Source organism: Aethalodelphis obliquidens, unplaced genomic scaffold (assembly GCF_003676395.1).
Source record: "Aethalodelphis obliquidens isolate GAN/ISIS:26980383/991018 unplaced genomic scaffold, ASM367639v1 scaffold10, whole genome shotgun sequence".
Classification (NCBI taxonomy): Eukaryota; Metazoa; Chordata; class Mammalia; order Artiodactyla; family Delphinidae; genus Aethalodelphis; species Aethalodelphis obliquidens.
This window is the reverse complement of record NW_020837954.1, coordinates 22,238,134-22,251,465: the sequence shown is the minus strand read 5'-3', so window position 1 is coordinate 22,251,465 and position 13,332 is coordinate 22,238,134. Positions and strand designations below refer to the sequence as shown.

The 13,332-nt window shown below is 35.4% G+C and overlaps 1 protein-coding gene across 1 annotated transcript in view; it reads left to right on the top strand.

Moving 5' to 3' along the window:
* The window catches only part of MDGA2 (MAM domain containing glycosylphosphatidylinositol anchor 2), an 848,836-nt gene that overhangs the window by 437,004 nt on the left and 398,500 nt on the right, over positions 1-13,332 (top strand). Inside the window, exon 3 of the mRNA XM_027111155.1 lies at positions 5,025-5,199. Coding sequence (XP_026966956.1) covers positions 5,025-5,199 — 175 coding nt within the window. The remainder of the gene's footprint in view (positions 1-5,024; positions 5,200-13,332) is intronic.

Sequence of the window (13,332 nt, the reverse complement as noted above, 5' to 3'; positions counted from 1 at the left end):
AACCTAAACAGTCAAAATCATACAAAGAAACATACACATACACACTCACAAAAAGAGAAAAAAGGAAAAAAAAATTTTAATTAAAAAAATAAAAAGTAAAAAAAAAAAAAGAGAGCAATGAAACCAATAAGGAAATCCACCAATCATAACAAGCACTAAAAACTAAACTAAGCTAAATGTGAAAAGCAGAAACAAATCAGGTGTGGAAAGCGAACCCCAAGTCTACAGTTGCTCACAAAGTCCACTGCCTCAATTTTGGGAATATTCGTTGTCTATTCAGGTATTCCACAGATGCAGGGTTCATCAAGTTGATTGTGGGGATTTAATCCACTGCCCCTGAGTTTGCATGGAGAAATTTCCCTTTCTCTTCTTTGTTTGCACAGCTCCTGTGGTTCCGCTTTGGTTTTGGCCCTGCCTCTGCATGTAGGCTGCCCTCAGGCATCTCTTCCCTGCCCAGACAGGAGGGGATTAAAACAGCGACCAGTTAGGGCTCCCTTGCTAACTCAGGCCAGGGATAGTGAGGGGTATGGTAGTCATAATTGGAATGCAGGGTGAGCCTGTAGTGGCAGAGGCCAGCATGACATTGTAGCAGCCTGAGGCACGCTGTGTGTTCTCCCAAGGAAGTTGTCTCTAGATCTCAGGACCCTGGCAGTGGCGTGCTGAACAGGCTCCTGAGGGGGTGTGGGTAGTGACCTGTGCTTGTACACAGGATTCTTGGTGGCAGCAGTGGCACTGTTAGTGTTTCATGCCCAACTCTGGGGTCCAAGCTGACTGCTGCAGCTTGTGCCTGTCTCTGGAGCTCGCTTAGGCAGTGCTCTGCCTTCTGTGGAGCAGAAATCACCTCTTCTCGCACATGCAGAAACAATGGTCTCTTGCCTCAGGCAGTTCCAGAGTTTTTCCCGGACTCCCTTCCAACTAGCTGTAGCGCACTAGCTAGCCCCCTGCAGGCTGTGTTCACACAGCCAATCCCAGTCCTCTCCCTGGGATCTGACCTCTGAAGCCCGAACCTCAGCTCCCAGGCCCAACCTGTCCCAGCAGGTGAGCAGAAAGCCTCTTGGGCTGGTGAGTGCCAGTCGGCACTGATCCTCTGTGCGGTAATCTCTCTGCTTTGCCCTCCGCACCCCTGTTGCTGCTCTCCTCTGTGGCTCCAAAGCTTACCCCCTCCGCCACCCCCTGTCTCCGCCAGTGAAGGGGCTTCCTAGTGTGTGGAAACCTTTCCTCCTTCACAGCTCCCTCCCAGTGGTGCAGGTCCCGTCCCTATTCTTTTGTCTCTGTTTATTCTTTTTTCTTTTGCCCTACCCAGGTACATGGGGAGTTTCTTGCCTTTTGGGAAGTCTGAGGTCTTCTGTCAGCATTCAGTAGCTGTTCTGTAGCGGCTGTTCCATATGTAGATGTATTTCTGTTGTATTTGTGGGGTGGAAGGTGATCTCCACGTCTTACTTGTTCACCCTCTTGAAGGTCTCCATCACTTATTTTCATAGAATAATGTTTTTACTTAAAAGGTTGATTGTTATACAAATAATGGTTATTCAGACTTGGGTATTTGGCAAATATTTTCTCAAAAATGATTGAAGTGAATTTGCCATCCCAAATAAGATACCTTAGTTATATTTATTACTAATGATAAATTTTACCTTTTCAAGAGAAAAATTAGAAGTTTGGAAAAGTTTGGAAAAGTATCGCTGCTTCCCAGCACTTAAAGACTCTTCTGTTTGATGATATTAATATATGTGACTTGTATTATATAATGAAATATGACAACATCTGGAAGATCTGCATAACTCAGTGAATTCATATTTTCCAGATGACTAATGTATGATGCTACAAAATCATGTATGAGTAAACAATCCATTAAAAGTGCAAGATAGACCAATGGATTTTAGTCTCACAGAGTGCCAAAAGGGCATTTATATGGTTTTTGATTCTACTTTGCCATCAAATGTTAGGAAACTAACACTTGTGGGGTTTTAGTTTAGTATTAAGGAAGGCTATCCACAATTATTTGAAAAGGCTATTGAAACACTCCTGCCTTTATTACCAGATATCAGTGTGAGGCAAGATTTTCTTCACATATTTCAAACAAAGCAATATGTTGCCACAGATTGCATGCAGAAGGTGATATAATTATCGAGACAGCTCTTTTCCACTAAAGCAGATATTAAAGAGATTTGCAAAGCTATAAAGCAATTCCATTCATTTTACTCAATTATTTTTGTTTTGAAAAATATAATTTTGTGATTAAAAATGTTCCTTATGTTAATGTCTTCAGTTTATTAATATGATTTAAAATGAGTTAATACATAATTTAACATTGTCTCAGTTTTAATTTGTACTACAATGATTATGAAAAGATATAATTCCAATAAACAAAAGCTATTTGGGGTCCTTAATAATTTTTAATAGTGTAAAGGTGTTCTAAGACCAAAAAGTTTGATAACTGCTAGTCTATATCATAATTTCTTCTCTCAAACTTACTTTTCTCTTTCACACACACACACACACACACACACACACTCACTCTTGTTCTTTCCCCCCACCTCCAATTCCTGGACAACTCCCAATACTGTAACAGTATTCTATAACTAAATTATTGTATTAATATTATTTTTTTTAATTTTTTATTTTTTTTGCGGTACGCGGGCCTCCCACTGCAGTGGCCCCTCCCACTGCGGAGCACAGGCTCCGGACGTGCAGGCCCAGCGGCCATGGCTCACGGGCCCAGCTGCTCCGTGGCACGTGGGATCCTCCCGGACCAGGGCACGAACCCGCGTCCCCCACATCGGCAGGCGGACCCCCAACCACTGCGCCACCAGGGAAGCCGTAATATTATATTTTTAATATCTGAAACTGCTAGGCCATTTCCATAACTCTTTTTATCCTGTACTTTTTATGTTCTGAAATATTTATTTTTAAAAATCAATTTTGGTACCATATTGTGATACTCAAAGAAAACTTCATATTTTAATTGGTAATTGGTATTTATTATATCTTAGGTTATATCTTAGAAATATCTATTACTTTAGAGAGAACATATCTCTATACAAGGACAAAATTATGTAATTTGCTTATTTATTTCAATTTTCTTTATTTGGTTACCTATAAAATTTGAAATTTAAGTTAAAATAGAATCCTAGATTTCCCCATGGAAATAGTACTTATCAAACCAGTGCCCATGTTACCCTTCATCTTTTTATGAGCATATTAATAGTCAGCTTATAAACTGCTTGAAATCAGGAATCATTCCATTTATTTATTTTTGGCCGTGTTGGGTCTTCGTTTCTGTACGAGGGCTTTCTCTAGTTGTGGCAAGTGGGGGGCCACACTTCATCGCGGTGCGCGGGCCTCTCACTATCGTGGCCTCTCTTGTTGTGGAGCACAGGCTCCAGAGGTGCAGGCTCAGTAGTTGTGGCTCATGGGCCTAGTTCCTCCATGGCATGTGGAATCTTCCCAAACCAGGGCTTTAACCCATGTCCCCTGCATTGGCAGGCAGATTCTCAACCACTGCGCCACCAGGGAAGCCCATTTCATTTATTTTTGTGTATATTTTCTGCACAAAGTGTTGGATAAACATTTGAAATTTATTTTTATGAATTACTCAGTTTTTATTAATCTCTAGGTAACATTTTCGTTTCATTCACAATTAAGGGCAAGCATGAATATATTTATACTGATATTGGAATGATTTGGAGAACTTTTTAAAGATACTTAATGTCATTAGATCATAAATTTTAATTAACATTGTATGAAAATAGCATAAATAATGGCAGTATTAAAGGATTTAAAATTTTTTTTTTTTTTTTGCGGTACGTGGGCCTCTCACTGTTGTGGCCTCTCCCGTTGCGGAGCACAGGCTCCAGATGCACAGGCTCAGCAGCCATGGCTCACGGGCCCAGCCACTCCACGGCATGTGGGATCTTCCCAGATGGGGGCACGAACCCGTGTCCCCTGCATCGGCAGGCGGACTCTCAACCATTGCAACACCAGGGAAGCCCAATGATTTAAATTTTGATGGCCCACTCCTTAGTTGCATTTTTCTATGTTTCTTCATTTGTGTTTGACCAGAGGATTTCTATCAGCAGTTTTTCAACCTAAACATAGTAATAATAAAATATATGTTATACATCAGGGACAAGGAGAGAAATAAACTGAATCAGTTTTACATCCTGTTTTATATCACTTTACAGTACTATCATGTGACTTTTATCTATGTTTTATAAGCTAAAATACACAAAATTTGAGTTGAATGCCAGTCTTTATTTCTGGTAAAATCTAAAACTGTTGTGCACAGCTGTGTTTAAAAGAATGGTATTGTTTATAATGGAATGTTTTAGATATTCAAAGTGCTTGGCAGTTTAATAGAAATGTTCTCTTTGGAAAAGTTTACACATTTTTTGAAAATAATTATTGATGTAAAGTGAATTCTAATTATCAAAACAGACAAGTCATTTGTGGGCTTATTAAAGCAAAAACATAAAAAAATAAAACCATTTTTAACAACCAGGTGTATAAAATTACACATAATTTCAATAAGCTATTATGGTAATATGCTTAAATTATCCAAATCAAATAGAAAATTTTGACTAAAATACTGAAGCATGTCCAGAAAGAAAGTGAGAACCTACCTGTAGTACCTTTACTAAGTAAATAAAAAGTGCCTTACAGGGTTTCGAAAATATGAGTGAGAATTTTAGAGTCTCAGCAAAAAGAAACTAATCCATATTTTCAGTGTACTACTTATATTTAACTTCCTTTGTATTATATTTATATTGCCCTTCACACTGGTTAAACTTGGATGCACTCTATGCAACTGAATTAGAATTATACACACTATACAATGATGACATTGCATTTTAAACTTTTATAGTTGAATTACGTGTATAAACTTTTCTTCTTAATTTCCAATAACTTGCCAAAAATGGCACTGTAGCAGTTCTGAAAGCCAACTCTTCAAATGAATAATTGCTATTTAATTTTTCAGTGCGAAAACCAACCTAAAGTAACAATCTTTGTTGATGCTTGCTCAGATCAGGTGGACCAAAACAGCAGGAAGTGCTTCTGACAGATTCCAAGACTCAAGTGTCTTCAACGAGACTTTGAGGATTACAAATATTCAGCGACACCAAGGAGGCCGGTATTACTGTAAAGCAGAGAATGGCCTGGGGTCCCCAGCGATAAAGTCAATCAGAGTGGATGTGTACTGTAAGTAAATTTCCCAGAAATCTATAATTAAGTCTACTACAGGTTTCTTCTGTCTTACAACTTAAGGTCTTTTTTTTTTTTTTATTATTATTGTTACATCTATTGAGAAAAACTAGGGTTTGTTCAAAAAAACAGAGTTCTATTTAGTTGAGAATGACAAGTGTATATGGTTGTGATAGCTCATTTAACATATTTCCAGAAGAAAGAATCTCCATTAGAAATTTTCATAGTTTTTATAATTAAATGATACATATTAATTATAGAACATTTAAGAACCAGATTAATAAGACAATAAATATCACTGAAAATCCAGCCAATGACTGTTAGTGTTGAATGTATATACTTCTTATATATAAATATGTAAATGCATATTTATATTTGTATTAAAAAATCATGCTGTACATACTGTAATTGGTTTTGTTAACTTTACCTATATGTAATTTCTGTTATTCTTATTTTTTAAAATGCACATCATGAGCAAAGCTATTTGAATTGACTTGTGAAAGGCCAAAATCTCAGTGTAGAGTCTGTTTTTGATCCAATTCTGTTGAAAGTAATCAGTACGTAGGGCAATGCTGTGCCACCTGGAATTGTTTGTTGATTTATTTTTGTTCTTGGTCTCAGTTTTCTACTTTTTGCTGTTAGCAAATATACTTAAAGTCCTCTTGGTCTCCTTACTTTCTTCCCCACCAAGACAAATTAAGGACCTACATTCAGTTTGGTCTTTTGCATAGGTTTCTATCGTTCCATTGTCGTTTTACAAGAACTTGCATTTTTTTGGTTAACTCTCTAGTGTTAGAATAAAAGGATTTTTTTAGTGATTCAGACATAAGTGTGAATGTCTTTTTAGTGATTCAGACATAAGTGATTCATAACACAAGTGAGGAGTTCCTGTTTTTCTACCCATCTTTCATTCTTTCCTTTTTTCTTTTCTTTCAATCAGGGTAAGTGTTGCATAGTTGGGAAAGTGATGGGAATTATATGTGATTTATCAGATCCTGTTCTGTATCTCATGTAATTATTCAGGTGACTGAGAAGTGGGTGACAAGGCTGCATTTATGATTCATCTTCCACATTCAGGTGCTTGCACCATTCCTGTAAAGGATGAGAGAGAAGAAGCCCATATCCAATCTTTCTAGCATTTCCTAGTCCCTTAGGCATCCCCTGGCATAACTAGGGCGTCTGTAGCCTATGTGCTGCTCTCTCCCTGTCCTTACAGGCCTTCAGGTTAGCCTTACCCCTATGCTTCCCAACAGTATAGCCTCTGGACACCCCTCCCCTGATCAAATATTTATAGTAACATATACTTTAAAAAAATACTATGTTTAGTGTTTTTCACATATAATTTTAAATGACACTAAATTTAATTTAAATGAATTAAACACTTCTATAATATAACTTTTTAAAGTACGCATCTGTGTTTTTTGTTATAGTTTTGGTCATGAAGTATAGTTTTGGTCACTTCAATACCTTAGACACAATTCTAAAATCTAAAACATTCTGCAGATTGAATGGGTGTGTTTTGTTTAATTTTATTGGTGGCAACATCTAACCTGAAATGACTTGAATACAAAAATAGAAAAGACTTTTTCTGGTCTTTATTTACCCTACTTTGTCTGAATAATCATATGTTTTGCTCTGGAAATAATGTATTTGATTACACAGTGTTGCCACAGAGCCTGCTGGCTGTGTTATATTATACATGGTATATGTACTTTATTATCTTCCTAAAATCTGAAATATTCTGAAAAACATTCCCCTAAGGCTTTGAATAAGAGATTGTGACTTGCATTGCCACTCCAATAAGTTTGATAAAAACAATAAAATGGTATTGCTGTGTTAAAAATCTAATACAAGAGGGAAATGACATTTTTAAAGACTTTTAAAAAGAGGCTTCTCTTCTTACTGCAAAGCCTTTTCAGTACTATTCTGCATTATACCCACTCTTTTCTGTTTGTTCATATCCCTTGCTGTCCAGACTCAGTTGTGCCTCAGGATCTTAGTTCACATTGCACACTTGGGTGGAACTGACAGCACGACTCCCTCCAGTTTTCCCAAGCCCTGTTAGTCTTTTAAGGCCTGTGTTACCTTCCAAGCAGCCATGCTTGAAGGCACTAGCTCTATTCCCTTCTTCTACGCCTCCTTTGGGATTTTTCCCACACAACCCAAACTTGACAAACATCTTGTTCTATGTAGTTTAAGTTAAATGTCATGGTGATGCATACCATAGTGAAGTACTACTTTCAGTAAGTTTCTGGTGACAAGGATTTATTAGAAAGCTGTCTAAAATTATATTATTTGAGAGAATAACGTATTCAATTATGGACTGTATAAACAAATGTGACATCTCAATAATATAAATTTTCCTGGGAATACCTTACCTTCAGCTCCAGAGAAGATTTTTTTTTTTTTGGCCATGGCTGTGCAGCATGTGGCATCTTAGTTCCCTGACCAGGGATAGAACCCACGCCCCCTGAAGTTGAAGTGTGGAGTCTTAACCACTGGACCACCAGGGAATTCCCAGAGAAGATCTTTCTTATGGGGATCTAGACATGCGTTTTAAGTAGTTATGCCTATTTTGAAATTTTAAATAAATAAATTCCTTCACATAGTAAGTTTTCAAACATGTTTTGACTGATAAGAATACTTTACAATTGAGACAATTAGGCCTTTGTGGGAATCCATGTTGTCCAAATATAACCTTGATTGAAAAACACAGTTTTTAAGCAACACAGTTTTTAGGCTCAAGTATGTTTTCTCTACATGAATATTTATACTTTAAAACCTGTCCTATCATTGTCAGTAGCAACATGACTAGCATATCAGTGCTGAGTTTAAACTTGGCAACCTTGACATCTAGAATTGGATTATAGTCTTAAGATTCATCTGCTACTTGGATTTTGATTTGATGTTGGACTGGTCGATTGAATAGAAATTCATTTTTATAAACCATAAACAAGTGAGCAACTTTATTTCAGGTGCTGTTGCCGTAACTACTTTTTGAAATGCTAAAACAATAGGATTAATTATTATTATTTTTTTTATGCTTGAAGTCATGGTTTTAGAATCATCAACTATACTGTAGATTACTATTTCTTTTTCTAAACTAATTTGTCAACATTGGTAGAACTTGGAGCAGAGTATAGGCATAGAATACAAAATAATCTGCAGGTAAGGATTATATTTGCAACAACAAGCTGAGGCAAACTATGGCTTAGATTTAACAAAAATTCTAATAAATGATATTAGAATTTATCCTTGAATCCCTTGTTATAGGTTGTCTTTTTAAAATCTTCCATAAAATATGAAGTTTATAGCCATCCTGGAGAGATTTCATAATAGTAAAAATGTGTATCTCTCATTAAACCCCATGTTCTGATCATAAGTTTCTAGACTTTAGAGCTAATACCTACCTAAAATAAAATTTAGTGCTAACTCCTCATTATTTTGATAAGGAAATTTATTTTCAGAAGAGGAACCTGCTGCAATGCTGATTGATATAAAATGAGGTGATTTTATTAGATAGATATTTTGAAATATTTGTGACACTATATTAATATTTTGATCAATTTGGGAAGATTTATTAATTTAAATTAACAATTTCTTCCCACATAATTTTCTAAAATTTATTATAGTAGAATAATTGGGCCATGTAGGTTTTATAAAGCAACTACCCAAATGTATTTTTTTGGTTTTCTCTGTGTTACTATTTTGAGAAGGTATAGCTATGTTTCTCAGTTTATCATGACCTATCATTTTGTTTCCTAAGAATTCTAAAAGCATTCCAAAATGAAGTATAATTCCTTTAAAAGTATATTTGTAAACAAGCAGATTTCATAACCACATAACTTATTTTTTTGTAAAATCTGACCTAGTCGTTTATACAAATATTTCTGATCAAAAGCTCATCAATTACAATTCTTATTTTTCTGGGAAATAGCTTCTGAGGGTCTGAAAACTAACAGCTATATGTTTAAGAAAAACATGTAGGATTAGTTCTACTTAAACCTGCTGTTTTCAAACATATTCATTCTTCACATCTTCTCCCTAAAACTATGCTAAAACAATAATAAAGGAATAAAACAACAGTAACAACAGCAAAACACATATCAACAGTGATAGAGGGAATGGGAGAGGAGATGACAGGAAAACAATTTTGAAGGAAAAGAATCAGATCAGGGAATGGCCACTGCTCAGCATCCTAAAGAAAAATTGAATCAAAGCTGTCAGTATGTAGGAGGACAGAACTAGGCATACTGAAATGTTATAGAATTCTTAATAACTCAGGAATTGGAGACACCATTTAGCTCTTAGAGTATAATTCAGTCTAAAAACAGAAGAAGTGGTTGAAGGTCTATATAAGAAGAGTTAAATACTCAGATCTCCTTTCACATTTCACACAATTCAGTGCCCAACTACCTCCTTTCTCCCACCAACTTCCTAGTCAAATCCCTGCAGAAGGCTAGAAATCTATTTTTGTGAGATGCTGAGCCTGAGAAACTTTGAACTAAGAAACATGGAATCATTGAAAACAAAAGGCAACATAGTCTTAATTCAGGGTTATTAAGTGAAAGTTTACATACTCATCACAATCCCTTTTGACACTTGGTTGTGAGAATTCCTTTCTGGTGGAATATTGGAGAATTCCTATCTAGGAAAATTGATGATCTCTGGAGAAAAGGCTATAGATCCTGACAAAAGGGTCCTTGTCAAAACAACCTCACTAATACACTCACAGTGAAGCCTACTGTTGATCAACAGAGCTACCAATAAGCTCTTTTATAACTGAATCTTAGATGTGAGTATACCAGATAACCAAACGTTTGAGACAATCTTCTAAAAAATAAAAGAGAGAAACCAAGAAAAATAAATGGGGAAAAGAATTCAGGAAACAAGGATACTTCAGGGAGCCCAACTACAAAATAAAACACAATTATTGATATTTTTAATTAGTATTCTCAGAAAAAAAGGGAAATGTTGCATTCACATAACAAGAATAGGAAAAGAGAAACAAGGAATTTTCAGAGAACATCAGTGAACTCTTAGAATATTAAAAATGTTAACATAAAAATCAATAAAAGGGATGGAGATAAAGTTGATGAAATCTTACAGAGAATAAAACAAAATTTAATAATCAAAGGGATGGAAGAAGAAGGAGAAGATAAGAAGATTAGAGAAATGGTCCAGCTAATCTAACGTTTGAATAGAATTCCAAAAAGAGAAATAGAGATGAAGAAATTATTTTCAAAAAAATTAATAAAAATTTCTATCATATTTAGACATACGTTTCTAATTAAAAAGCACCCACTAGGTGTCTAGCACATAGAGTAAGCAAGATCCACACCAAAACACATCCACATGCAATTCAAACACTAGGATAAAAATGAAGATCTTAAATGTTTCCAGTGAGATTTTCATTTTTTCCAAAATGATCACATACAAAGAATTAGGAATCAAAATGGCATAATAGAAATTGGAAAGCTAGAAGACAATTGAGTAAAGCTTTTGAAATTCTGAAGGAAAACTATTTTCAAACTAGAATTTTTCTACATAACCAGACATATTTTTTTCAGGTATTGAAGAAGAAAGAAGACATTTTTAGACCTATAAGATTTCCAAATTATTTCTGCCACGTTCCCTTTCTCAGGACACTACTTTTATATATGTTCCACCAAAACTGATTTAAAAAATAGGAGATTGTATATAGGAGAATATAGAAGGGAATCCCAAGATGATACCAAGCAAAATACCATGATGATAGCTGTGCCTCGGAAGTCAAGAGCAACCAAGACAGACTGAGTCTGGGAGAAGAGGCTTCATGAAGGATGTCTTCAGGAGAGAGATGCAACTAGTGGGCTATCTGATGGTTTAGAGAAGGATTTTACACTTCTCATGGAAAGCTTAATAATATGGTAATGATGGGTGTATACATGATTGAGGAAACAAAATGTGAGTGTTAATAACAGAACACAAAGAAAGAGTTGTATGAAATGAAATTAATTGGAATATATTACAAGGTTCAACTCTGAAGAGATACTTGGATAATGATAACAATAGCGGTTGACTTAACCATAAGTATATAAATATAAGGAATATGGGGAAGGCGGAGAGTTAGTACAAGAGAACTAAAGGCTTCTCTTCAACAGGAAGAAATCAGTAAGACAACGTGGAAATGGAAAAAAAAATCTATAAAGAGCAGTTAAACATTTAGAAATATGAAAGCAAAACCAAGAATGGTTAAGAGATGAATTTGAAAGGTTGCCTCTGGGTATTAGAAATACTTGAGGTTGTGTTTTGTATAATCATTGGCTTTCTAAACTATGTGCATCTATAATTTGATAATTTTTAATTCATAAAATATAGATTTGAAGATTTTGCCTTGGAGGTCCTTGTTATTAAGCTCCTAGAAGTGAAAACTAATCCCATTCCAGATTTTATCAGAAGATTGTTGTCAATTCTAATTATATTTACACTTTTCTTTAATTCTCCATAAGAATTGATGTTCTTTGATATTTGACACCAAATCACCAAATAAAGTTGACTGAAAAAGTATCTTAAAAGAAAAGGACAGACAATAGCATAGGGAACATTGTTGCCACACTCTAACTAATTTTCCCCCCAACAGATAGAATAAAACTCTTTCACTACCATTTGTTTACTGGTGGTTTAGATGAGACATTTACAAAGTAAATTTTTACCCTTCTTCATGCCACAAATATTTGAGAGGCTATTCAAAATATAGTTGCATTAAATTTTGTGAGGCTAAAAAGGAATTTATTACATAATTTGTACCTTCATTGAGTTTGAACTACTTAAAGAGACAACATGAAATATATAATTTATTTAAATGGGACACAAATGTTAAACAAGAAAGTAAATAACATAAATGATGCCACACAATATGAATGATGTGTCAGATGGCACAGAAAATGGAAGAGTGAGATGGTACTGTGGCCTCTTATCATTAAAGAAGTAGGATTGACATTGTAGTTTGAAGGATGAGATTTGACATGCATCTGAAAACTTCTGGTAGTTTTTTGTCCTGAACTCTCTTTTTCCAGGATGTTTGTATAGCAAACAGCCTTAGATATTAGAGTCAGTATCTGCCTCCAGAGCAGAAGAAAGATTTGCTTCCTGACCAGGATAATAAAGGTAATGTCTCCCTCAGGGACAAAGATTAGGTAGGTTTGCTAGTAGGACCTTTTAAGATCAGAAGTTTCTTAAACTCCGGATTCCTTAGCTGTGTCGCAAACTATGTACAGCATTCACCTGGACTGCTCCCACATTGCTCCTATGGAAATTGAAGGAGGAGAACCTATGACGACATGAGGCTCATCTGAGACTTGGGTGATAAAGTCCTTTGCTTCTGACCCAGGAGTCTCATGTCTTCTGTGAGCTTCCATGAAGCTGTGGCAAGCTAACTTGTTAGCTAGTAAATAGGGAAAATACCCGACTCTTCAGAGTTCTTACACAGTAGGTTTAAATAAACAGAAGGGAAAGCCAAATGTATTCCATAATGAGTGAGTAGTTTGAAGACACAGAAGAGAGATTAAATGAACTGTGTTTGGGGAATAGTGACTCAAATGGTGGGTTTAGAGGAAGAATGAAAGCTTAATTTGAAAAGTGGGCTGTCATATTGTGTTGAGATTTTACTGCTAATGTTTTCAGATCATATGAATGATTATCTGCTATTTATGTGAAATATAAAATGAAGAAATTATAATTTTAGGACTTCAGAATTACTGATGAGAATCAGCATTCTCCTAATACTAATACTGCTTCATTTGACCTACGAAACAATGGCCACTCATAAGGAACTCCAATATCTGTCTTTGGAGGAAGAGAGTATATTCTACAATATGTAAAAAAAAAAAAGTAGGTTCATAGAATTTTGAAGTCCTCGTACTAAAATATATTTGTTACCTTGAGATTCTTGAGGGCGTATAAACAATTTTTTGAGAATGTGTTCCCATAATTCTTTCACTTATTCTCAGCCATGACTGTATTGCTCACAGGGTAATAGAGGTCATACAACTTTAAAGGTTAGGGTTTGATTAAAACTTATTCTTAATTCAAAAAGAAATTAGATTCAGAGATGTTAGCTTAATAAGTTTTCATCTGTGCAGACACTGT